We start from the raw sequence: 25,238 nt of genomic DNA, 5'->3' as shown, positions 1-25,238 counted from the left end.
ATAAATGTAAATGAAGCAGCAAACAAAAAGGAAGCTAATGATTTAAAGTTTTTTTTTTTATAATGCAGAGTCGTAAAAGGTCCTAAACATTTTCGCTCCATTCTAAATATAATTTCCAATGGAAAAACAGGGAGTAAGAAGTAAAAAGTCACAAGGTCTGTGCAAGTCTCATCTCCTCATGTCAGTGCCAATAGAAACTACAGATAGAACAGTAAGTCAACAGTGTTGTGGGCAAACAGAGCTTAAAGGCAGATAAAATGAGGAAACATCAGAGTGCCTCACTCGGCGCCTCTGACATGACACACGAGAGCACTTTAAATAGCGCTGAGTGGCAGTCGGTGACAGCAGTTAGTTATGGTGCTCCCTGTATATATAGCCCTCTCTATCCAGGCCATAAACGGAGGCGCAAAACAAAACATTGTCGAGTTCCAGAGGAGGAGAACTGCGCAAACACCAAAGCTGTGTCACACACTGAAATGTGGTGTTTAGGTCAGAACACTCTGGGTGTGCAGAAAAAGAAAAAAATTAAGGTGACTGCAAAACTACATTGACAAATACTTTTTATTTTACTGTGACATGGAAGTGGCACAAGAAACAAAAAGGTGCCTCTTCAACTGTACTTTTCTCTCTGCTGCCATCATCTATTGCTATTTAGCCAAAGTAACAAAAGTTACAATCCGACACAATGCAGAACAACTGAAGGTGTGTTGGAGGATTTACAGTTTGGCTATCATGATGCAATAGGGCTTCAGGCTGCCATCCCGTTGCTCACACTGGATGTTCAGGAGGTCCCAGATGCCGTTAATGAGGTTACAGCTTTTTCTAGATGCTTGGTTGGGTCAGCAAGTTTCTAGCCCCCCCTTCTTAAAGGCTGATAGCTTTCGGTAAGTCCACTTCCATTCCAGTTCCATTCCAGTTCCATTCCAATCACGACACACGCTCACATTCACGCTACAGACTTGGTGGCTCGACACCTGAGCCGCTGTTACAAACTGACAAGATGTCTGTTGGCATCCGCTGTGGAAAGGGGACACTTTCGATAGGCATGACGTGGCACCCGCTCGTGAGAAGGACACAAATAGGGGAGAGAGTGCAGGACTTGGTTTCCCCGAAAGACATGATTGCTCAAGCAAAGCTGCCAAGGTCCAGCTGCAGCCGACTAGTCGGCAAGACCGAAAACGGATGGAGCAGGAGCAGCTCTCAAAACTGGGCGACGATTGTAAAATTATAGTATGCAAAACACTTTACAGCTAAATCCTGAACAGGACAAACTGAGCCACAGAACCAGTTTAGAGGGCCTACAGTTTCTGGCTTTTTCAGCAGGTAAAACAGCACTGGAATACACTTTTTTGGTCCAGTCATTCACCGATTTATGCAGCAGAGCAATGTTACACAGACAGTAGGGGCAATTCAGAGTCACCAGTTCATCTGAAACATACATTTTTGAACTGTGCAAAGAAATCAGAGCACTTGCTGAAAACCTACATGAACATTATAAGAACATAAAAATCCACATACATTGAACTAGATTTAACTCATGCCCAGGAGCTGTAAGGCAAGGTGTGACAGTGAAAACAAGTATGAATATGCCAGTATCCAAATATCCTTGAAGGTGAATAGGAACAGGAAGAGGACATGTCAGGTGGAGTATTAAGATCCAGCCAGGAACTGTGACCAGGTCAGGTTTTTCGCAACACTGATACAGTCCCTGGAGGGTTTAGAAGCAGATGGGAAAATAATAAACACCCCATCCCAGGAGAGAGATGCCCTAGCACCCAGACATGCCAGCCAAAAGCCTGGCTACCAGGAGAGTGGAACCGTGTTCCTTAATTTGCTCAAAGACCTTATAGTGAAGCATGTTCATGAATAAAAGAAATCACAAAATCATACAGGACTGCTGTGCATCCATCTTCTACCTTACATAGACCTGGGAGAAAATATGTGGTATCACTGCAATTTCGATGATCGTTATGCTCATTAGCTGCCATTTGTCTCCTTTTAGACAGCTAAATGTTTGCAGTAGAGGGATTCAGTTTAAGTGCCACACCAAACCTCCTCAGCTTGTCTGCAGCATCTGACACTGTCAACCGCCAGAGTCTCCTGTCCTCTCTTGGACAGCTGGGCATCGAAGGAACCGCACTACAATGATTTTTGCCCGACCTATCAGGCGGATCCTACCAAGCGGTCCGACGAGGCTCCCGAACGTCCCCTCGGCCTCGGAACCGGGCCCCCTGTTCTTCTCGAGCTACACCTCTCCCCTCGGGCCTGTCATCGCCTCCCGTGAATTCTCCCACCGGCGGCACCCCGACGATACGCCGCTCTTCCTCTGCTTTAACTTCGGCACTACAGTCATTCCATCGCTCATCGCTGCCGGCCACTAGACGGCGCATAGTTTAATGCATGCATTCAATGAATGATTCATTTTTCTTTCCAGCGCTAAAATGCACTTAAGATTTGTGGAGATTCCGTACTGTAAATTAATGCCCGTTTTGCAACTAGCTAAATCGATTCAGTGTCGTTATGTTGATACGGCTGTGGAAGTTATGGCGGTATAACTGCCAGTTTTGGACAACTGGACGTTTCACAAGCTGAAGCAACTATAAAGAATTATAAACATGGAGGGACAAATCACGTTTTGTGTCACTAATCTCAGGAAGATTACAAATCGATTTCGAGAACTGCAACTCTGCGGTCTTCTTCAAATCGCCCACTTTTGATACTTTATTCCCGATTAGCTCGTTCGCTCTTTTGTCTCTTTCGGCGCCAAAAACCTGGTTTCGGCGGCATTCCGCTCAGCTCGCGCAGAACTACGGGCAGCATCGCGAGACTTCCTGCTGCAGCGCCCGTAACCGGAAGAGCTCCTTTATCTCCGGTCCGTTGGAAGCAGCGAGTTTGCGTTTGTACTGTTTTCGAGCTCTAGCCCGGAGTGCAGCTTCAATTCGAAATTTGAATTGATATTTTATATCTTGTATGTGATTAACAATGACAACCACCAGATAAAAAGTCGTTTTCAGTGACGGGTTTCAGAGTGAAGACACAGACGGACGACCTAAAGAGCTCAACTATGAAAACCGTAAAAATTCACTGGACTCCTCAGCCTAATTATTATAGAAATTAGAATTACACTCTCCTCCTGTAATATTAAATATTTCCAATTTCATTTGTTTAAATCATGCCTTATCTGTCAAAAAATGTCTGTCGCAGAGCTTAAGATCCCGCATTCAAATACGAAAAGGGGATGATGATGCGGTGGCGCTCCACCTGGTGGGTCTGGGTTTCGAGTCTCGCTTGGGTGCCTTGCGACGGGATTGGTGTCCAGTCCTGTCCTGTCCTGTCCTGTCCTGGGGGTGTCCCCTCCCTCTTCGGCATTGCACCCAGGCTGTATACTTGGGAAATATTTTTTTAGGGGACAGCTGGTAGCGTAGTGGTTAGAGCAACTGCTTCTGGACCCAGCGGTCGCAGGTTCGAACCTCACCTCCAGCTGTCTGTGGTACCCTTGAGCGAGGTGTTTCCACCAAATTGTTCCGGTAAAAATTACCCAGCTGTATAAATGGGTAAATACATGTATCCTTAACATGTAAGTTGGAGAAAAGCGTCAGCTAATGAGTGAACGTACGTGAATAAAGGAAATACCTTTGCTAAAGCACGTGGGGAGTAAAGTGCACCTAAAACAGAAGTGGAGATAAAGTTTCTTTTTAATTTCTCCCCAGTTGCGACGTAGAATTATAAGTGTTCCCATGGGCCATAGCTGTGCATTTTTCCAGTAATGTCCACTAACGTAACGTAACGTAACGTAACGTAACGTAACGTAACGTAACGACCGGCTCCTCAGTTTTGTAAGCCTACATACTTACTTGTTGTGTGTATTTGTATATACAATTAAATTGTACAAGTGTTTGTTTGTATATTTTAAATCCTGCTCGGTGAGTAACGCAACCGTCGTTGAAATGATGCTCACTTTATCACCCCAAGGAATAAATCTGTTTCAAGGACCAAACGTGGAATTTGAGTGAGTCGCCTCCGCGCGCCCTGCTGCCAGCGACTATGTGCAACTTGCGACAACAGCGACAACAGTGACAACAGCGCCACCTGGCGGTGGGGACGGCAGTGGCAACACAATCCAGCAGCACTTTACCTCACTCCGGCCCTGCTCACAGGATAAGTACCTTGATGGAGAGCACAAGAGCTGTAAGGGGGAGTGGGACTCACACCAGCAGCCTTCAGGTGACATTTATTCATTTAGCTGATGCTTTTCTCCAAAGTGACTTAGTGTTAAGGTTACAGTTGTTTACCCGTTTATACGGCTGGGTAATTTTCCTGGCGCCATTCTAGGGTAAGTACCGTGCTCAAGGGTACTACAGCTGGAGGTGGAAGCGGAATCCAAAGGCAGTACCTCTAACCACTACGCTACCAGCTGTCCAGGTGACAGATATACGCTCTTGACTACACTGCTTACTGCCCCTTTATGTGAGACTCAAAATTTTAAAATAGCACAAAAACATTTAATACAATAGTTTGATGACTGACTGAATTTAGCAACATTTCTCATCAATATTATACTTTTTATCATCTGTTTCAGCACATACCCCCTTGGTAATGTGCCTAGAACATTGATGACATGCATGCTTTTCCAGCACTTCTGTTTTTTTCAATGTCTCCACGGTATCGGAGGAGATCAGAATACGATTTTCACAGACTTCCTGGCAAAATTACATTTATAGTCTGTATTCTTGCAGCTGTAACTGAACATGTTCATTTTGGTAGTTTATCATGATGAAAAAAATTCTTCAGGTTATTGATCATCTGCTTGTCACATAGAGTGGGGGACTAAGGACCTGAGCTCATGACCATCTTTTTATTTTGGTTTGTCTCCCAAAAGGCTAAACTGCTGTTGTGAGAAGAGCACTGAACATGAACTCCTGCTGCCAAAGTCTCCCTCAGTGTGTGAAGTGTGAAAAAGTGTAAAATTCTGCTCCGTGCTGTGTAAGACATAAAAAAGGCCATGTGGTGCGGATGAGTTGAAAAAATCACGACGCTCACTGAGAAACAACATTGTATTTTATTAAATTACAAATGGGTAAAGGGACAGGAGAGGTGAGGTGGTTCTAAAGCTCTCTCTTCAAGTAGTTAGTCAGAGGATGGATCGCAAGGTGCAGGATGTCTGTACTGATTGATGATAACTTTATGAGAGGATCCAGAAGATAATTAGTCTGATTAGTCTGTCAGAGATGGACGTTTAGTGTCCCTCAGTATAGTTTCAGTGCATGACATTCTCCACAAATGACCTGAGATGCACAGTGGTTCAGATGGACTGTGAGTTGAAGTGCCCTATCCAGGCAGCGTGTGCAGCATCGTACTGCACTCTGGGTTATACACCTCTGAACTGATACACTTTTTCTAGTGGTAGCCTCTGTGGTGGACATGTACGGGGTGTAAGGAAGGGAGTGGATCTGGGGACAGATGGAGGAAGGGAGACCTCCTCACAGGATGTCCACCCGGGCAAAGGACTGGTCGACTCCAAGGTTGTTCTCCACAAAGATTTCATATTTGCCAGCATCTGATGGCTGGGCGTTTTTGATGGTCAAAGTTGTGGCGGTGTCTCCTATGTCATAGAATACCCTGTGAAGTACACGTGAAAAACCAAGGCAACAAATTAACGTTCTGCGCCCGCAGTGCACTTTAGAAACATCCCCACCAACACATGGCAGTATAGAGTAAGTGTGTGTGACCTCCTCAGTTTAACTGTTGGAAGCTCTTGTCTCCCGTTCCTAGGTGCTGGTGATAGTTACAAGACGAAGAGCACTCCACATGTTCATGGAATGAATGAGTTAACAAGTGGACTGAGCAGGACTTCGCAGAGATGACCTATTCTCATTTTCAGACTTTTAAGTTAGTTTTAATTATAATGGAGCTTAAGTTATTTATTTAGCCTTACAAATATTTATTGACTTATAACTATATCCACAATATTTTTATCTACTGTTGCCTTTTCATTGTAATGTAGCTAGCTCAAAATGAATAAATACTAAAAGTATGTTACAAAATATACTTGTCATAGGTATATGCAAGATTTCTACAGAACATCACCTGTTAGTAAGCTGAGGGAAAATTGTATTTTTTTACCTTTTCAACTTTATGCTGAGTTTTATTGTGGTAAAACTACCTTTGGGGTTATGAGCAGATGTCCAGTCCCAGTTGGGTTCATAAGTTAAGGAGTCGGTGTGCTGATAATACATGTGTTCCCTGTGTCAGCTGATGATTGAGTTACAAACACAAACACTTTAGTGTGTTCGGCAGTACGGTGATGCACAAAATAACCCTGTAGTCTCACAGCACTTGGACAGTGAAAGAGGACATGGGTTCGATCACTACTCAGTGTGTGAGGAGTTTGCATGTCGTCCCTGTGTTCACATAGATTTCCTCTAGTGCTCTGGTTTCCTCTCACAGTCCAAAGACATGTTTCAAGTGAATTTATGACTCTAAACTGTCCACAGGGTGTATCTGCAGTGTGTGATTAACTACAGAGTGAATCATTGTCAGTCGCTTTGGAGAGAAGAATCTGCTAAACAAATAAAAGTAAATGTAATGCAGACACAGTGGAATTAGTCCTGTGTGGCACTTTGTCATTCATGCACCAAGTTTATTTGCTATATCAGTTTTGAAGCATCTGCATGACAACTTGTACATGCAAGATGTGCTCAGTACATGATCAGTGTGACCCGTCTGTTTCTGCAGGCATCCCGTCTCCAGTGGCATTAGTTATATCTCAGCTGGTGTTAGTTAGCTACGTGCTGAGTGTCAGCCACACCCACCTGTCATCCTCCTCGATATCCTCCCCGTCCTTCAGCCAGCCAACGTCGGGGGCCGGCTCTCCGCTGATCTCGGCCTTCAGGGTCACTGTTGAGCCTTTCTTCACCTTCACGCTGTCTGGGCCCTTGGAAATCTTAGCGGGCACTGCGGTAACATGAACCAAAGGCCTGATGTTACACCCCAGCACCACTTCCTCTCCACTGCAGCCCTTCACACAGAATCCGAGTGACCAGTATGTGAGCTGTTGACCAGCCTGGACAAGTCACATATTTACATGTTTGTGTTATGGCTGAGTAATCTTCTAGGCAGACATGTTTTCAATTGAGCCACATGCCCTGTGTGACCGGACACAGGCTGGGAAAAGGCAGTGCGCACCCTCCACTATGATGCAGGCGGAATCAGCTGTCTCTCCAAAGGGGTTTTTGATCTTCACTGTGTATTTGCCCAGATCGCTCAGCTCCCCATCCCGCACCACAAGGGCCACCACGTCGGGGTCCTCAAACACGTAGCGGTACTTGGGCCCGTCTTTGAGCTCCTTGCCATCTTTGGACCAGACGATGAAGGGGTCAGGGAAGGCGCTGACCCGGCACTCGAGCTTGGCAGCGCTGCCCTCCACCAACACCACATCCTTGAGCTCCTGTAGCACTCTGGGAGGACCCTTCTCTCGTAGCTCCTTGCGTGACCTGGGGACACACTCCACACACTCATTCAGATTCCCTCCTCCACGACCACTGCTGTATCTTTCACTTCTAAACGTTCATGTGGGTCAAGGATGACAGCAGGGATGACCTCGGAAGTTTGGCCACAAATCTAGCTCCTTTGTTGCTGTGACACCTGTTACCCCAGGAGGGGAATGAAGGGGATCTCCTGCGTATTATACAGCTGCTGAGGGACACGTGAGCGACCGTGTTGTATGAGCCAAGAGCGGCATATCCGCTGACTCTAAAACAGTGGCCATGAGCAAAATGTGATGAACAAACAACTGGAGGGTACCTGTGGCCTCGGTATGAGGCCTGGATGCGAATAGCTGCCTCTTGGACCTGGGGGTCGTTAATGTCGATGGTGCACCCCGGAGGGGGGGCTGACTTGGCTTTGGACATCTGTGGAACACAGACGAAAGTGCACAGGCACCATTCGATTGGTGTTTGTGATTTGCATCCACATGCCCTGATCTCAGCTCTTATCCGCTATAAAGTGCTCATGTAATAGCCAGGCTGACTGACTGGACAGTGACCATAAAGGGAATTAAAAAGCACCAGCAAAACTGACCACACAGGAATTCTGCAAATATGTGTAACTCCATTGTAGACTGAATAATAGCAAAGCAGTTATTGGAATTGTAGATCTTAAAATTATGACAGTTACTAAGGTTATGGAATGGGTATACATTGTCAGAGTTACTGCAGAAATTGTTTATCAATTTTCACAGTTTATTTTGTTGTATGAAGTATAACATTAGGAGTTTAGTTGGAATGACAGTTGAAATGTTGCATCATGTTCAGCTGTAATCTCCTGTCAGTGGTTATTAAGTGCCGTATATTGTATATTTATTCACTGAGGAATCGTTTTACACACACGTTGTTTACATGCATTGTTGCATCTGAAATAATGTAATGATTAATCTTTAGTGCTATTGCTTGTAATCCAGTTATCTTTAGCAACGGAGCTTGTGAAAAAATGTAATGACATCTTTACGCAAAGGCCGCTTTCTGTCCCGTGTCCCTCGAACCACTTACCCTGGCCTGGGCCCTGTTGGGGGTCCTCTTGCTCAGGACGCTGCTGACCGTGAGGGTGGCCACCCCGCCCAACCGACCCATATAAATGGGGTCCGGGGGGATCTCGGTGGCCGGTAGGGCGGGGGACAGCACATTCCAAGGCAGCTCCTGCCCTTCTTTGGAGCATCTTGGACGGCTGTGATGCGGCCAGGTTGATAAAAGACGCAAACCTCCCCCCTCGCACCCCCGCTCCAAGTCCTTCGAGCAGAGCGCGGTCCTTATATAGCCTTCGCATCAACACCCCAGAGAGGGGCTTTGGGGGCGCATGGAGAGCTAGGGGCTGCGCCATTGGACGGCAGAGCAACACAGTGAAATGCGAGTGGTCCCCGGTGAGGGCAGCCAGCAGGTGGGCTTCACTGGGGTTTGAAAAGGGGGTAGGCACTGGATCACATGGGCTAATGGCCCGCCGGCCTGAGCCTGGCATCCATCCTGACCCGACTGGACTCGGTCGGTTTTCGGACACCCAGGACCAAAATGCCTCGACCGCTCCATGTATACCAGCGGCGCATGTGCCTGAAGCCTAAAGCACAAACATACTTGTTAAAACTAGAAAGAGACAGACATGTGGAGAGAATGAAGTAATGAGATGCGCTACTGTCACACATCCATTTTCTAGGGTCGAATTCTCATGTGTAAACCTTTTTCTCGCAAAGAACATGAGGATACGGCAGTCTTATTTCCCACGCTTTTTCTATTGAGTGTACGCTGCTGGATGGTGGGGCTATGGCACAGGGTGGAGCCGCACTTGATGGACAGCCCTCCACTGCACCAGTTCACCCCAATAATGATTTCCCGATGTCTCAGATGAGACAGCAAAGACATTTGGGAGGAGCCAACAGCGTCCCCTTCGTGTTCACTAGTGTGTCTTCGCTTGCTTTAAAGGGGCTGCGACACTTTTTAAACCCAGTCTGCTGCTGGGTTTAATAAAGGCCCATTTTTGTTCGAACCCATGTTGTCCTGAGGTTTTACCTTGTCCTTGTGGAAGCTGTCAATCCCCAAAGAGCTGAAGTCAAGAATAACTGCTGAGAAACAGCCATGTAAATGCTTCACCAAAGAGGTCATTCAGTTCTCCAATAATGGCTTTATTCAAAAACTTCTCTCACACTTTTAACCTTTACCAGTTGGTGTTTTTCCCTAAACAACGACCTGCTTGCGCATGAATCCAGGACAGAAGGAGCAATGCCAAACAGTGGTAAAATAATTTATAAAAAATTGGAAATATCTGTTCAGTAACAGCTTGCAAATAGTTTTCATTGAAAAGTATCTTCCACCAAGAATACATTTTTTAAAGTGGATTTACACACTACTTACAGTGGGTCACTCGTCCATACATCAGTGAAACACACACACACACACACACACACACACACACACACACTCTCTGTCACTCACACACTGTGGGGGAACCTGAATTCCACACTATGGGATTTACATTTTTAGGAGGTGCTATTAATGACCTACAGGTTTGTTCAGGTTTTAACAGATGTTGAGTTGATCATAATGAAGACATTATGTAGTCATTTTTATGGCCACAGAACAGTGACTTCCACGTGTGCCGTGTTTTCTTTATTATAATCCTTTTGTTTAGCTTTCATGCCCTTCATCCACACCAAAGTTCGTCGCAAAGCAGTAAAAGGTTCAACACTTTCACCAGTTAGCATCAGTTAATAAATAAATCAAATAAAGAGCTGAAAGACAGTGCAAAGAAGTGTGATCGGGGAAAGTGGGGGCCTGTTTGTGGTCTCAGACAAAAATGGGACCTTCAGGAGTTACATACTGCAGCAAACCTCATGCTGATATCCTCAAACATCATACTTTCAGGATTTCCCTCCATTTCCTACATATACACACACTGTACAGTATGTACAAGGCCTCACCATGGATGCCGGGCCCAGGTCACAAAAGTAAACATTACGTTTCTTGCTGTTGTATTGCATGATTTTTAGTGGAAATATTTATTTAAATCAATTTCAGTTACAATAATTTATTCCGCTGAGACTCTTCTCTGTTTAAAATTACATTTATTCATGTAGCAGATGCTTTTCTCCAAAGCGACTTCCAATGAACTCTATGTAGTGTTATCAGCCCACACACCTTATTCACCAAAGTAACTTTTACACTGCTAGATACACTGCTTACAATGAGTTTCTCATCCATACAGCAGTGAAACACACTCTCTCTGTGTTACTCACACACACTCACACACTCAATGGGTGATTTTCAGGGTCACCAATCCACCTGAACAGCATGTCGTTGGACTGAGGGAGGATGCCGGAGCACCCGGAGGAAACCCATGCAGACACACAGAGCAAGCAGACTTGTGGCTTACAGCATGAGGTTTCTACAATAAACAACATAAAATCAATTACCGGTTTATACAAGGGTAGCATTTTCACCATATCAGTTCAAATCAGTTCAGCTGGAACGGGCATTTGTACCCAGTTCTTTCAGATTAAGAGGTGACAGCCGTAACCACTGTGCCACCTGCTGTTTGACTAGTTTATACACCTGGAGTTCTTTTTTTAACATAAGAAATTCTGGTTTTTCAGTTGTGCATCATCTCCAGTGGTGACTGGAACCTACAGCAATGTGTCAAACAACAACCTTGGACTATATTCCTAATATAAAATAGACTCTTGTGCCGTGATGATGCAATACATCTAATAACTTTATTGCAGAAAGAGTAATTGTGTCTACTGACAGGGAAACAACTGAACCTTGTTCTTCATCCAGCCAAGCAACTGCAAACTCTGGGCCAGAAAACATGTTTTTAAAACACAACAATCACATCCGTGGCGTAATGACACTCTGTTCTGACCAGTTATGCACTTTTCTCAGCTCTCAGGACATTCAGGTCACACTCATGTTTACTGCTACACACTGGTAGTGAAAATACCTCACTAAGATCATAACAGGTCAAAGACGAACACTGCATTTCTCCACATACTCTATGGTCCTGGCTCAGCACCAGGAAACTGTACTGGTTTGCACGTTTACTGCGGTTCCCCGGTCCAGTCCAATCATATAAACTCACCGCAGGGGATGCTCAGGGCTGTGAGAAGACAGCGGCAGATGGAACGAGGAAAGCGTAGAGCCTGGGGGGTGTGCTTCAGGCAGGGAAGTAGGTCCTGGATGGAGAACACTGAACCTCTGAGCAGGCACTGTCTGATGTAATAAAGACTCTCCGTGTGAGGCTGCAGTGTCTCCCCTACCCGGTCAGTGCCGCTGGCTCAGCCTGGTGCCAAGGAGGATGAACGTGCCAGAGAGGCTGTTTGCCGGCCTGTCACCCCCCCAGCTGAGGGAGTGACCCTGGAATGCTCGTCAGTCTGCACCCTGCTCTTGGCCCCACCCACTCCATCACACTTGCTTATTTAGTGGATGCAGTCACTGGGTGATGGGCGCGGAGGGTGTGGTGGACGTGGCCTGCGGGCTCTGGTAAGTGCGCAGGAGGACCTTGTGCTTTGTGACGACTTCCGCCCGCCGCCGCTGATGCTCCACCAGGAACTCCTTGAGCCGTGTGGTTGTAAAAGTGAGCGTCTGACGCCTCAGTTTCATCAGGTAAGCGTCCTGCAGCCACGAGTTACTGAAGCAGTCCTTGATGGTCGGACGAGCCCTGGAACACAATACACATGAGGATTGCGTCAAGGAACGGATAAGGAACTCATCATCAGTCTGGGACAAGGGCTACATCATCAGCTTCAGACAAGGAGCTCAGCATCAACAAGGGACAATGACCACACCATCTATCAATGAAAAGGACCTCCTCATCAAAAAGGAGCAAGGTCCTCATCATCAACAGCAAATAACAGGCTGAAGATGAGTGTAAAAAATGCAAAAAGAATAACTTTAAAAGGACGATCCATCAAGCAGCATTATGTCCCAGGTTGAACGTGCTGCTGAGGCTGTACTCACCAGGCGTAGCTACACATGATCTTTTTGAGAAACAGTGAGGCTGTCTGGGACACATTTGGGTAGAGCTTCGTCTGGTCAAACTTAGCAGCCAGGATTTTGGTCTCCGTCTCCAGGGGGTCCACATCCCGGAAGGGCAATCTTCCACTGAGCCTGGACACATGGAGTGCACAGCACAGTGTTGGACAGTTGCCACCAGCCTAGCCAAGTCCCCCAGCAGCCATATGCATCCCAGCCAGCCACAGGTGCCTCATACATTAACTCGGCAAGCAAGACACTCACATCAGGTAGGTGAGAATACCCAGACTCCAGATGTCCGCCGGGGGGCCCACCACATCCCCTTTCACCATCTCGGGAGCTTTTGCAGGGACATGAGGGGAACGAGTACAAGGCATGAGAAAAGGGGGTTTTAGACATAGAGTAACAAAATGAAAAAAGACATAAAGAAAAGAGGCACATTAATACAATCTGCTGGGAAACGATTATTTGCTAATGATCCACAGCTTATTGAGGCAACTGTCTATGAACCTAACAGCTTCGCTAAGCATTTCATGTCGGCCTTCAAAGAATAAGCATCAAGGAAGCCCGTCTCACACATGAACTCCAGGGTTCCCAAGTGCCGGCCGTACGGCTTGAGGAAGAGTGGGTTGAAGGTCTGTGCGCTGCCAAAGTCGACGATCTTCACAGCATTCATGGGGGACACAATGACATTATCAGGTTTGATGTCCAGATGCAGGATGCGTCGACTGTGCAGGTACTCGAGGCCTTGTAGGATTTGGACGATGTAGCCCACCACATCATCCTCCGAGTAGCGGAACCTGAGGGGTGCCCCGTTGACCCATGTGTTAGTTTAGCCACGGATCCCATTGCCACTGAGCCCCACCCTCTCGTCGACCCCACCTTAACATCTACCTTTTCAAGGTGGTAAATGTAACCCTGAAGGCGGCGCCGTTCAATCGCACAGTAGTACACACACACGTACACACAGCTCACAGTTGCCCCAAACCTGTCAACGAGGCTATATAGCAGCTCCTTGCCCGAGCAGCACTCGGCGATGAGCACCAGGTAGCGGGGCGTGACGTAGGCTTCGTGAAGAGCCATGATGTTGCTGTGGTGGAGGGATTTCAGGATGTCGTATTCCTGCAACACGGCCTGCTTGTTCTCCGTCTCATACGGCACAATCTTGGCCATGAAGAGGAGACCCGTGGCATTCTCCCTGCACTCCCGGATGACGCCGAAGCGGCCTCTGGCCAACGCACACAGGTCCGCACAGGAGTTAACCTTTTACACCAGTAATTTTCCAGGCTGTGTATCAGAGAGCCCCCCGCCCACCTGGAAGCAGCTCACACACAGAACAATGTAAAGCAGGACATGTACTATCTCAGGTAACTGAAGGAAGTATCTTCCAGGCTGAGATATCAACCTTCCATCACTCACCTGTTTTTCTCATCCAGAAAAGTGTATGGCTTCTGAGGCACTCCCTGCCGTAAAGCGGTCTCTCCGGGCTTCCCGGACGGTGTGCCACGTCCAGAGGGCGTCCCACGAGACGGTGTAGTGGGAGCCTCTCCAACAGGAGTTAAGCTGGTCACAAGGACCACAGGGGGAATGAGGGCAGGGCTTGGAGTGGGTGTGGCCTGTGTCGTAGCCACTGGAACGTATGTTGGGATGGAGGAGATGGGTTTGCCCAGGGTTGGGGGTGGGGATACCAGTGGGGGAGGGGAAACAGGAGGAGACTGTGCCATGGGGGACACGATGTTCACAGGGCTCTGCGGCTTAGGAAAGACCCTGGGAGGGGCAGGTCTGGCTGGGGGAGGAGCACCAGAAAAGGGTGTGGCAACTGTGATTTTAAGGGAACTCTTGGCTTTTGGTGGAGTAACAGTCTCCGCAGGAGCTCGCTGGACCTCTGGTGGAATTCGACTGGTTGAGGCAGGGACAGGGGTGGGAGGTAAAGGGGTGGCAGCGTCAGGGGGTGGAGTTTGACTATGAGCCAGAGTGGAGGTGGGGCATGTGGGCAGGGCTTGGGGTGGAGAGGGGGTGGAGACTTGAGCAGAAGGTGTTGCAGATCTGGAAATAGGGACAGGCTGACTGGACACAGCGACGGAACTGGGCTTGAGGGGAGGTACCATGGCAGAAGATGTACCCAGAGAAGGAGTGCTTTTCTTGGTGGCCACCGCCGGCACTTTAGGAGCTACTGTGGAATAAAATGTGAAATAAAAATCTCAGAGTTGGGCTAAAAAACATATTTGACTGCATGTGAGAGCTCTGCGCTCACCTGAGGGGTCGAGGCACACTTTCTCAGAGACATTACTGTATGGGCCTTGTCCCGCCTTGTTGACACAGGCCACCCTAAACCAGAAAGTCCCCCCTTTTGGCAAGTTGGTCACATTGTAGTAGCACTCAGCCACACCTGTAGCTACAATGATCCAGTTCTCTTCACCTGCAAAAGAAAAGACGGTTGATGGACTGCTGCAGTAACTGTGCCCACTAGGTGAAGGTAAAGACCTGAATGTGATGAGGACCAGTAAAACTTGTGTCATGGTTGCGCGTAGCAAGGACGGACTCAAGCGCAGAGTTGTCGTACACCGATGATTAATAAAGCCAAATCAGAATCCAAAAGCAAAGTCGAGGGACAGGCGTGGGTCAGGCGATCAGTGAACGTGGTACAGAGGGCTAGGCAAAGAACGTGGTGGGGAATACACAGGCAAAGGTCGATGTCGGAGTAGGTTCACAGAAGCACGGCTCGAAGGGAAACAAAGGAGGCGAAACAAGGTTCCGCATCTGGGCTTCCTCGGCTTCCCTCTTCATTGCCGTTCCCGTTAGGAAAGGGCAGGTGTCGCCGATGTGCCGGCTGCGGGGGACGTGACAACTTGAGATGAATTGTTAACACATTATTTCATTTGTCCAGACAATAAACAACGACAAAGAACAAGATGTTAAGGCAACAGTTAGTATAATCTCTGGAAATCGTTTTTGTGTTTAACAGAGGTCCGATTAGACTGAGAAGTTGATGGTCTGTGCATCGATTTCTAAAATGCGACACGGGGTAAAATAATTTGAGCTCAAGGACATGAGATCTGCTGCAGTTTCACGGCACTGTTGTAAGACTATGCCCAGGCTGTACTGAGACTCTTGGAGGTATGGAGGACAGGTACGTGTTCAAGAGGAACCCACCCTCATTTTTCCTCTCCAGTGAGTAGGTACAGGGGCCTGGGGTATCAGGGGGCTTCCACAGCACAAGGGCTGTGTCCTTGTATTTCTGCGGGATCTCAGGTGTCCCAGGACATCCCGGAAGACCTAGGGGAGAGGGGGATGTGAGCAGCAGCGATGGCCAGAAGGTAGTCTAGCAGTGAACGTGTCAGATGTGCACAGAACACAAGACTGAAGCCACATCTATTCACGAAGTTCTGGCCTCCAGTTGTTCAGTTATCATTTGATACCCAGCTATGTCGATGTTAGAGAGCTCGCAGAAATAATCCAGGTGCCCTAATTTGCTCTCAGATGAGGATTCAGTGACACTCTCCTTACTGTCATTTACTGGGTCTGAAATTGAATTTCTACAGTTCATCAACAGACTCGAGAAAAGTGGTGAAAGGAAGTCATTTTTCTCCACGGAGTTCAAAAAAGAGTGAAGAAGTGAGAATAACCCTATTTTTACCCTGTAATCTGAGTGAGACTGAGACAAAGATAAAAATGACTCCTAAGTCCCAGCTGCCACTGTCTGATGTATATAATATGTCACAGCGACCTTTTCTGACTCACTGTATTCAGACTAGGAAACTAGTCATGTTTCACAAAAAACGGGCTCCTCTTCTGTGTTGTACGGTTTATATGTTTTATGTGTCTTTACACCTGTTTGAACGTCCAGGCTGCAGCATTGGTGAAGATGACGGAGGAGATGCAGTCAGTGCTTACTGTTACTTACTACTCAGTCATTTCAGTGAGTAATTTCAATAGGGGTTACCATGGTTTGTGGTGTATGGTTGCCCTTGTTTTTACAGCAGGATGCCAGTACAGCCATTACTGTCGGCATACCTACTGCTTTGGAGGGTAAGAACAGAACCACATTGACCCGAGCCACGTAAAATGCTGCAGATCAAAGCACTTGAACTCACGGGCGAGGGAGATCACACAGGAGCTGGTGACGGAGCCCAGAGGATTGCTGGCCACGCATTCATACAGCCCCGCATCCATCTTTGTGGTCGTCATGATCATGAGGAGCTGTCGGCCATCGGGGCAGGAGATCATGTTCATCCTGGGGTCCACCAGCAGCGGCTTCTTGTCTGCGGAACAGAAATCCATCAGTCATGTTAACAGGGGCTTGTTGACCCATGTGGGGAGGTGTGCAAGATACGGTAATGAAAAAAACATAGACTGATAAATAATATCAGTAAAACAATAAATAAAGGAAAGCAGGGCTTATAGATTTCAAGGTACCACTTCATCTAGGCATTCAGCGCAGTCTGATGCCAGCTGAGAACTCTGGAATTTGTGAGGGTGATACCAGAGTAATGTGCAAAGTGGAATTGCCAAGAAATACCTGAACCATTAAAATACATGGCATCGTATGGACTAGTCTGAGCTCCCATTTCACACCTGAATGAAAAACGACATTGTCAGTTTCAGCGTGAAGAAGATGATGACAAGGATGCGTCGCTTCGACGATGGTACACGCACACACACACACACACACAATGTCTACAACTGCTTGTCCCAAGTGGAGTCGTGGTAAACCAGAGCTTAACCCGGCAACACAGGGTGTAAGGCTGGAGGGAGAGGGGACACAGACACATCCAGGATGGGGCGGCCCCCGACTCTGGGAATATTTAGTTATTAAATTCCTTTTCATTTAAGGTAGACCTTGAAAAAATAAGTTTTGAAAGGTGTGACAAACAAGAATGCAATGTGTTTACTCCAAGGAGTGTAATGAGAGCAGCAGGGAGGAGATGTATGAAGTATAGCCCATGGACCTGGTCATGAACAAGGAGCTCACCCTTCATCCAGGCAACCTGAGGAGGAGGGCTGCCAGCGGGCAGACAGCTCAGTGTTACGGGGTCTCCCTCCAGGAGGATGTGGTCCCTCAGCTTGATGTGGAACACCGGAGCAAAGTCTGCAGGTGAGGAAGCTACATGAGACATATTTCATCCTAAAGAGATCAACACAGTTTACAACAGCCACATTTTGACCCATTTACTCTCCTAAATATGGTTCGCTGCTCAGAAAATAGGCAATTTCCTTGAGGAGATTTATATTATGCACTGATGGCTAAAAGAGGGTGGGAACTTGTCACAAACTGAAGTGTAAACATCCAGCTTTTTTCGAACCACAAAGAATATCTGTATGCGTGCAGGTGGCACAGGTGGATCCATACCGGATACCAGACGTGAATACTGGTTCCGATGCAGAGAACCATTCCCGCTGGTGATCATAGATGGGATGTCAGGTTGAGAGGCTGTCTTCTCCTTCTTGCTCCTGCCCAGACCCCACCTGTCCCATCGTGATCTTCGTCCACTCTCTGAACCTGCCAAAATACATCACTTATGACAGCTGCTGACTCAGCAGGTATGAGCCATACATTTTCTGGATTTATGGCTAATGGTTCTGTACGAACTCTGTGTCTCACCCTTGACAGTGGTCTCAGACTGAATGCTAGAGGTGGACTCCAATGATTCCATGGAGACTCCTGTCCCCGACTGTGCAGCCAGATGGTTTTGTGGGACTCCTGATTTTTTCATGTTCAGCCCCTCAGAGCTTGAGCGACGCAGGCGGGAAAGAAGAGGGGTCCTCTTGTTTTCCGGCTTGGCCTCCTTCGCCTCTCCCTTCTTCTCCTCTCTCCGCTCCTCTGACTGGCTGCGGATCTTCATGGAAATCCCAGCCACTGTAGACTCGATCTTCCGACGCATGGCCAACACAGGTGACTCGCCAGTCTTTCTGGACTCTCTGCTCCCTAGCTCATCTCGTGGAGCCTCTGACCCACCATCCAGTCTCATCTCTACCTCCTTCTTGTCCTGGGATCTGTTGTGGCCCAAAGACCAGGAGACCCTACGTCTTGGAGCAGGTTCAGTAACAAGAAGCTCCTGACCATTCATCTCGTCCTTTCTGTCTGCTGATGGAGCCCTTTTCAGTCGTAAGGAGAGCCTTCGCAAAAAGCTACTGTCCTTTTCTGTTTCTCGGAGATCCTGCACAGACATGGTCCTTTCCACCAACCTTGGTGTCTCGGATTTGACAAACTCCAGAGGAGTGCCAACGGGCCCTGGGCGATAGACCTCCTCATCAGGCACAACAGTCACAGCAGGACTACTTTCCTCAGTCTTTGACTTAGTCAGGAGTTTCAGACCTCGTGTCAGTGACGACTCACGCTTCTTGAACTTAGCCTCAAAGATCTCCTCTGAGGCAATGTCTTTAATGTTGGGGTTTACTACCAGTTCTTGTGAAGGTAATGGACTTGGAGGAGTCATGGGTTGCAGAGGGTTTCTGGCTGGCTTGTCAGTGGATGCCACCTTGGAGAAAACAGCAGGGTGTTCTGCTGATGGAGCTGCTTCTGCCTTGACTGGTGTACGGGCAAGTGTTGGATCATGGACGGCTGTAAGGTTGGACATAGGTGTGGCAACATGTGTAGGTGTGGAAGTGCTCCCTGGCTGCAGTGATGGAACCATGATGGTCTGCATAATGCTGGCATACGCAGACTTTCTGCCATCTGGCTGCATGAGTTGATGTGGAGGCATAGTGTCTGCTTGGGTTTGGAGGGCACTGGTTGGTGTTTTACCGGGCACAGGTGTCACCATGATGGACTTGGTAGAAATGCTAATTTCAGGAGGCTTCCACTCTGTCATCACTTCCTCTTTTTTGTGGTCAACCACAGACTCATTTCTGTCTTCCTCTTCTGTCTTTCTGTTTTCTTCAGGTTTCTCTAGTTCCAGGACCTTGAGAACTCCCTCAGAATGAGGCTTACACCAGGCAACCTTCTTGTCTTCCCTCACTGCCTTGTCGAGCATGCTTCTTCCTTGTATCCTCTCAGGAGGACCAGATTGATCTGCACCCTCTGTAACACTATCCGTTTGCATGACCACCATTGTTTGTCCTTCTCCTAAAGCTTTTGCTTGCTTTTTATCTGTGGTCCCCTCCTGAGGTCCCTCTGAAACTGAGGTAGGAGGTTTTGAAGAGACTTCCCTTGGTGTGATGGGCTGTGACTCCAACTTAGCTTGCTCAGTGAGAGCTGATATGGATATGGCCTCCTGGAGTCTTCGCTCCTCTCTTTGGGCCACAGGGATCTCCAGGGGAGTGCCAAAGCGACGGTGCATGGGAATCGGCTCGCTGTCTCCCAGGTTGAAGGAAGCACTTTTGCGGAGAACTTTAGCCTCGGCAGCCTCCTCTTCAGGGGCGTCACTGGAGGCAGCCTTTGTCAGTGGAGGCGTACCCAGCCGTTTTGGCCTCTTGTAGCGGTCAAGCGATGAGGTGCGCCTCTTGTCCCCGATGCCGAGAGTCTCAAGCAAGGGCCCTCGCAGGCCACTCATTTTGTTTTCTGCAGATCCGCCCCTCAGCAGCCTCTGCCTCATGAGCTCCAGCTTCAGGGCGTAGTCCTCCTGGCTTAACCGGCCAGCACCAGGGCTTGGGCTTCTCCTTGGAAGCTCCATGGACACCGCTTTCTTCAGGCTTTTTCTCCCCTCTTCATTGGCATCCTCCACAGCACCCTCCTCTGGCATGATGTGGAGAAGCAATGCACTGTCAGCAGAGCTGCCCCTCCTCATTTCCCCACGCCTGCGGCCTCCTTCAGCCTTGTCCGACTCTACACTCGAACCCCTCTGCACAGGCACCCTTGTCTGTTTGCTTGTGTCTGTGATTTTGTCACCCAAAGATCCCTCTTCTTCTTCTGTCTCCTGCTCCTGAGTTTTCCCCTTTCCTGTGAATTCTCTGGCTTCCCTTCCTTGGTGAATTGGCTCACATTCCATGGGCACCACCCCATGGACGGCTGGCCCCACCCCCTCAGTAGTGCCATTCGGTCGGGCCTCAATCTCTTCATCGGCTGGGATCTCGTTCAGGGACATTCTTGATCCAGAAAACTCCATGGCCAGAGGCATGGGAATGAAGGGAAGCTCGTCAATGTCCTCGTCTGAGTCCGAAGATGAAGAAGGAAGGGGGGAGCCCTCCTTGAGGTGTTTGGGGACAGTGATGGAGATGTGACTGGAGGAGTCGTCCAGAAGCTCAGGAATGGAGCGCATCACCATTTTGGATTTGTAACTGATGAGTGAACGCTGACAAACACAGGGTGCAAAGATGAACACATCACAGAGGTCATGGAAAAGCTCACAGGGTGAACAGTGACACAAGTGATCCAGTCGTCATTTCCTTTACCTGCCACTTTCTCCAAGATAAGAATTTTTTCAGGGGCTCTGTGCCAATGCTTTTCCCCTTTGTCAAGGTCTGTGTGAAAGAAAAAAAACACTTAAATGACTATTATATAAAGGCAGCAATTGATAAAATGTAAGTGAACCAGGAGAACTACACATTCAGCTCTACACTGTACCTTAAAGCAACATTTCCTGCATGATTTTCATACAATTAATTTTCAGTTCATTTAATAGAACAGGAGAGTAACAAGTTGAAATATGTGTCCTTGAAATGTGAAATAATAAACTTTAAGCAAAAGTTTAACTTAAGATGCAGATTTTAAACCAATTATGTAAAGAAGCAGTAGCAAGGATCACATTGTGCCTTAGAGATTTTTTTAAATCTGCTTAGAACTGGCCATAATAAATCGCAGTGTGGCAGCAGTGCTGAGCATTGTTTTTCATTTGCTTGTTCTGAATAGCAGAATAGCTGCAAGAATTGGCAGCATTTTTGGGAATCTTCTCAGCCTTCTGCAATAAAGCAGCATCACACTAACATAGGAGTTATTCTGCATAATTCTCTTCACTAAACGTGACTAAATCAATGCATACATGCTCTTCTCCATATTTATATTCCCAGTGACAATGAAACAGTGTAGGATTTTCTTTGCCGCACCCACCTTAAACCAGGGATGGCGAAGACATTCGTTAGTATCAGGCCTCCTGAAAACATAATGAATAAACGAACACGCACACACAAAATATGAAAAACGAAACATATACATACAGAAGGTTCATTTAAAAAAGCACAGAGAACTGGGGCCGAAGTTAAAAAGTTGTGTTTTTACTTTCTCATTTACACTTACAGCCTGTCGGCCACCAGCAGCTTGATGACAAAGCCGCGTGTCTCCCGGCACAGGCCAGCGAACATGCCTTCCTCAAACGCGACATTGTAACTCCGCACGTTGAGCGCCGTGTCTCGGTCATTTTCCCCGGCAAATGGGGACACGCCAGTCAGACTAAGGTGCGCAGAGTGGGCAGAAGGAGTCGATTAGGTTAAAGAACATTTAAGAAATGGGGCCCCAAAATGGTGATATTTGGAGAGCAGCATATGTGTTTAAGCACTGTGGTCAGCTCACACCGCAAGCTTTGTGTTTCTGTATGGGTCCAACCCTAAATATTCGCTCAACTGTTCAGCTACTCAGAGAGCTGAGGTACCACAGACAGATAAAGACTCCAATGAAACATGTAAAATACGCACCACAGAAAAGTTATGACTCCAACTGGCCTGGGAAAAAAAAAAAAAAAAACAATATGAAAGGATTATGAAAGAAAAAAACAATAATCCCACCACATAATTTTTGATGAAGAAAGAAAGTGCTTCACCAGATGTCAGTTGCCTTGGAGACGGGAGTCTGGTTAATTATCTCCGGGGCCACAAACTCGGGGGTGCCGTATTTGCAGTACTGCGCCTCGCCCGGAGTGAGTTCCACGGCGTTGCCAAAGTCGCAGATCCGTATCTGGTCACTGCTAGGGTCAGCCATGAGGATGTTCTCAGGCTGGCGGTCGGCACATGGGAGGAGGGAGAGAACTCGAGAGCATTACCCTCTGACGTTGTGCTGAGCGTGACGAACACAGGAAATTGCGAACAGTGATCATCTTCACGTAAAAATACCTTTACACCCCCAGTTGCCCTGTGCACTGCGTGTAATGCTTGTGTGGATACGTGCATTCGGCACTCGTGTGTCCAGTTTCCCCAGTACTGCTTATCTTATCAGAATCCCCAGCTACTGCACTGTCCGCTGCCCTACGTTTGTCACGACGCTGGACAGACATCTTGTCCCGTTTGTGCCAGGTGAGAACAGCGCTCACCTTGATGTCTAGGTGCAGGATATTGTTCTGGTGAAGGTATCCCACGCCTTCCAGCAGCTGTCTCATACTTGACCGGATCTACAGGGGAGTCACATGCAGAGATCATAAGCTGTTTTTAGTAGATGGTCTCAGAAGTTCAGACGGTGAGTCTACAAGAGACCTGGGTGCAAACGAACCCCAAGGAAAGGAGATCAGAAAAGGAAATTCCTTCCACCTCTGCTATGTATATTGCACACATAACTACTGTGGTAGTCATATATAGATTTAAACTGCAAACTTTACTTCTACACATTTGAATTCTTGACTTATCTTTTTAAAATGAGGTCACCTTTGGATTTTAACCCAGTTCCATCCGTCTGGCGTGTAACGTTCCTAGCTACTCAGAGACCACTCCGTTTCAGAGCCTTACCCACAGTTCCTTATTTACTCCAGACTACTGTCTCTTTCGGTCATCCGCCCCTTAGCCCCGTTCTGACTCTGGCTGTCTACTGTCTGTACCTCCTGTCTTCAGATGCATTTAAAAGTATCAGTCATTGTCTATCCTAGTTCCTAGGCTGTAGATTCAGCTTCCACTCAACATCGGGTCTGTTAACACCAGGTCTCCAGATATTAAGGTGCTTCTTGTAGAGCCACCTGTTCATATGAGCACTTGGAACTGTTCGACCTCAGCTCTGCTACAGGATGCAATTATGCATGCAGCCTCACTGTACTGTAATTGATGAATTTTTCTTGATTTTTTGTCAACAGTTTGATGTTGCCAGTTTAATCATTTAACATTTAATCATATCCAACAGTCTATCCTTGTGACGACTACATTTTTGCACTTCAGAGAAATCTTCACACATTGGTCAATATCTCAGCTTTTGTGAGCCCCGTAGAGGTCACCATTTCCACTTACCTCAGACTCCATCACAGTGGACTTCTTCGTTAGTCTATCCAGGAGCTCCTCATGACAGCTGTAAACTGAGGTTAGGGAAAATGTGCATGCACCGCCACAACACTCAAAATTGGAGAAGATGTCAAATAAATTCCTCTTGAAAGCTGAAGGAATCTCAGAGCACCTGAGAGGATCAGAGCTGCTGCTGTACAGCACAAAATGTTTGAAAAATGGGTTTTCAGGACTCAAGACGCCAGCTGTGCCCTGTCTTCAGATTGTGATGGAGCCCAGGTCTGAACCATTTTCTCCGCTTAAGTGAGAACCATTGAAGCTGCGGACTGAATCACGGTACACCTGCTCTTGGTCCTCTGGAACTTACTGTATTCAACAAACAAAAGGATACAGTTCAGTGATGATGATGATGGCATTTTTCTTCTCAAAGGCGTCATGGAAGTAGACAATCCTTTCATGCTCTAGCTGGGACAACAACTTCATCTCTCTCAAGGCTGAGGCCTTCCCCTTAGCCCGAGCCGAAATGAACTTGGCAGCATATTCTGCCTTGTCGGCTTTCTCTGTCACTCGCTTCACATAGGAGAAAGCCCCCCTGGAGAACGAAACACGTTTCACTTTCACTGGAGTTTTATTTTAAAGTGCACCAAGACGAGGAGGGCTCGGTGGCACAGCAGGTTTGGGCGGGTCCCACTCACCGGTGGGGCTGGGGTTTGAGTCCTGCTTTGGGTGCCTTGCGATGGACTGGTGTACTGTCCTGAGTGTGTCCCCCCTCCAGCCCTGCACCCCGTGTTGCTGGGTTAGGCTCTGGCTTGCCGTGACCTGGCTTGGGATGAGTGGTTTCAGGCTGTGTGTGTGCGTGCATGTGTGTGCACCAAGATTTTCAGTGTGAGCAGAAGCAGTGTAAGAAAATTCTGCGATAACGCTGAGGAATTACTGTACATTTCTTCATCCCACTTCTAACACCAATGAAACGTTGCTAAAGCAAATTCAGATTTTAAAAATGAAACAGCTAAACTTTCAGTGATTCACAAAAGCTCATCTCTGAGGGATATAGTGCTAGGCAGAGTTTCAATACACTAGAACAGCCTGGGCTATACTTGTATGGGGTGAACTGGGCAGAAGAATCAAAGTGCCCTGTATGTTCGAAAGCTGGGAACACAGGCTGGGTTATTTCCTGCTCAAACTTGAAAATCTAATGCCTTGCAAAAAAAAGTTTCCTGCACCTGTACTCAGGTGTTTCACTGGTACTCTGTACATATTCCTACATACTACTTTTGTATTATTTCATCACAGTTGTTCATGCAGTCATTAAAAGGCAGTTTTTCCCATTCCTCCTGATCAGAGTCTAGAAAGTAAGTTGTACACTTTATTCTCACTGTTTACTCCTCTCACATCCACAGTCGTGCTAACAGCCCATTGGTGTCTTTCTGCTGAGGAATTCTTTCGGGGATCCTTGTGAGCGTCGCCCTTTGAAACAGGAGCTGTCACTGTCGGGAGTCAGATGAGCATGTGGGAGTTGCTTTCGTGACTCACCTGCCGATCTCCTTGTGCACGTCATAATAATCTGTCAGCCTGCGCATCTTCCTCAGGATGCTCTCCCCATCCTCCACGGCCTCCTCCTCCTCCTCAGGATCGGCTGTGAGGTCACATATGGTATGT

The 25,238-nt window shown here is 47.5% G+C and overlaps 2 protein-coding genes across 3 annotated transcripts in view; both read right to left on the bottom strand.

The window, feature by feature from the left end:
• Positions 1-5,081: 5,081 nt before the first annotated feature.
• On the bottom strand, positions 5,082-11,689 carry spegnb (SPEG neighbor). The gene is made up of 6 exons (XM_018742955.2): positions 11,620-11,689; positions 8,547-9,105; positions 7,804-7,910; positions 7,186-7,493; positions 6,813-6,954; positions 5,082-5,619 (listed from the first exon to the last, which is right to left on the bottom strand). Exons 2-6 carry the CDS (start codon positions 8,625-8,627, stop codon positions 5,481-5,483), a joined length of 777 nt encoding a protein of 258 aa, XP_018598471.1. The 5' UTR covers positions 8,628-9,105; positions 11,620-11,689; the 3' UTR covers positions 5,082-5,480.
• Positions 11,690-11,954: 265 nt separating this feature from the next.
• LOC108928742 (striated muscle preferentially expressed protein kinase-like) overlaps positions 11,955-25,238 on the bottom strand; it is a 48,366-nt gene continuing 35,082 nt past the window's right edge. Inside the window, exons 21-41 of one of the 2 annotated variants that reach the window (XM_029257016.1) lie at positions 25,113-25,215; positions 23,971-24,171; positions 23,589-23,646; positions 22,691-22,768; positions 22,205-22,377; positions 22,080-22,106; positions 21,685-21,837; positions 21,499-21,541; positions 20,844-20,912; positions 18,115-20,743; positions 17,863-18,012; positions 17,485-17,601; positions 16,607-16,774; positions 15,666-15,788; positions 14,767-14,931; positions 13,932-14,685; positions 13,501-13,740; positions 13,089-13,312; positions 12,777-12,852; positions 12,498-12,647; positions 11,955-12,198 (exon numbers count right to left, since the gene is read on the bottom strand). In XM_029257016.1, the coding sequence (XP_029112849.1) occupies positions 11,970-12,198; positions 12,498-12,647; positions 12,777-12,852; positions 13,089-13,312; positions 13,501-13,740; positions 13,932-14,685; positions 14,767-14,931; positions 15,666-15,788; positions 16,607-16,774; positions 17,485-17,601; positions 17,863-18,012; positions 18,115-20,743; positions 20,844-20,912; positions 21,499-21,541; positions 21,685-21,837; positions 22,080-22,106; positions 22,205-22,377; positions 22,691-22,768; positions 23,589-23,646; positions 23,971-24,171; positions 25,113-25,215 (5,930 nt within the window). In that variant the 3' untranslated portion in view covers positions 11,955-11,969. The remainder of the gene's footprint in view (positions 12,199-12,497; positions 12,648-12,776; positions 12,853-13,088; positions 13,313-13,500; positions 13,741-13,931; positions 14,686-14,766; positions 14,932-15,665; positions 15,789-16,606; positions 16,775-17,484; positions 17,602-17,862; positions 18,013-18,114; positions 20,744-20,843; positions 20,913-21,498; positions 21,542-21,684; positions 21,838-22,079; positions 22,107-22,204; positions 22,378-22,690; positions 22,769-23,588; positions 23,647-23,970; positions 24,172-25,112; positions 25,216-25,238) is intronic. The other variant, XM_029257017.1, reaches the window with a different exon arrangement.

Source organism: Scleropages formosus, chromosome 12 (assembly GCF_900964775.1).
Source record: "Scleropages formosus chromosome 12, fSclFor1.1, whole genome shotgun sequence".
Taxonomy (NCBI): domain Eukaryota; kingdom Metazoa; phylum Chordata; class Actinopteri; order Osteoglossiformes; family Osteoglossidae; genus Scleropages; species Scleropages formosus.
This window is presented reverse-complemented; position numbering and strand designations above follow the sequence as displayed.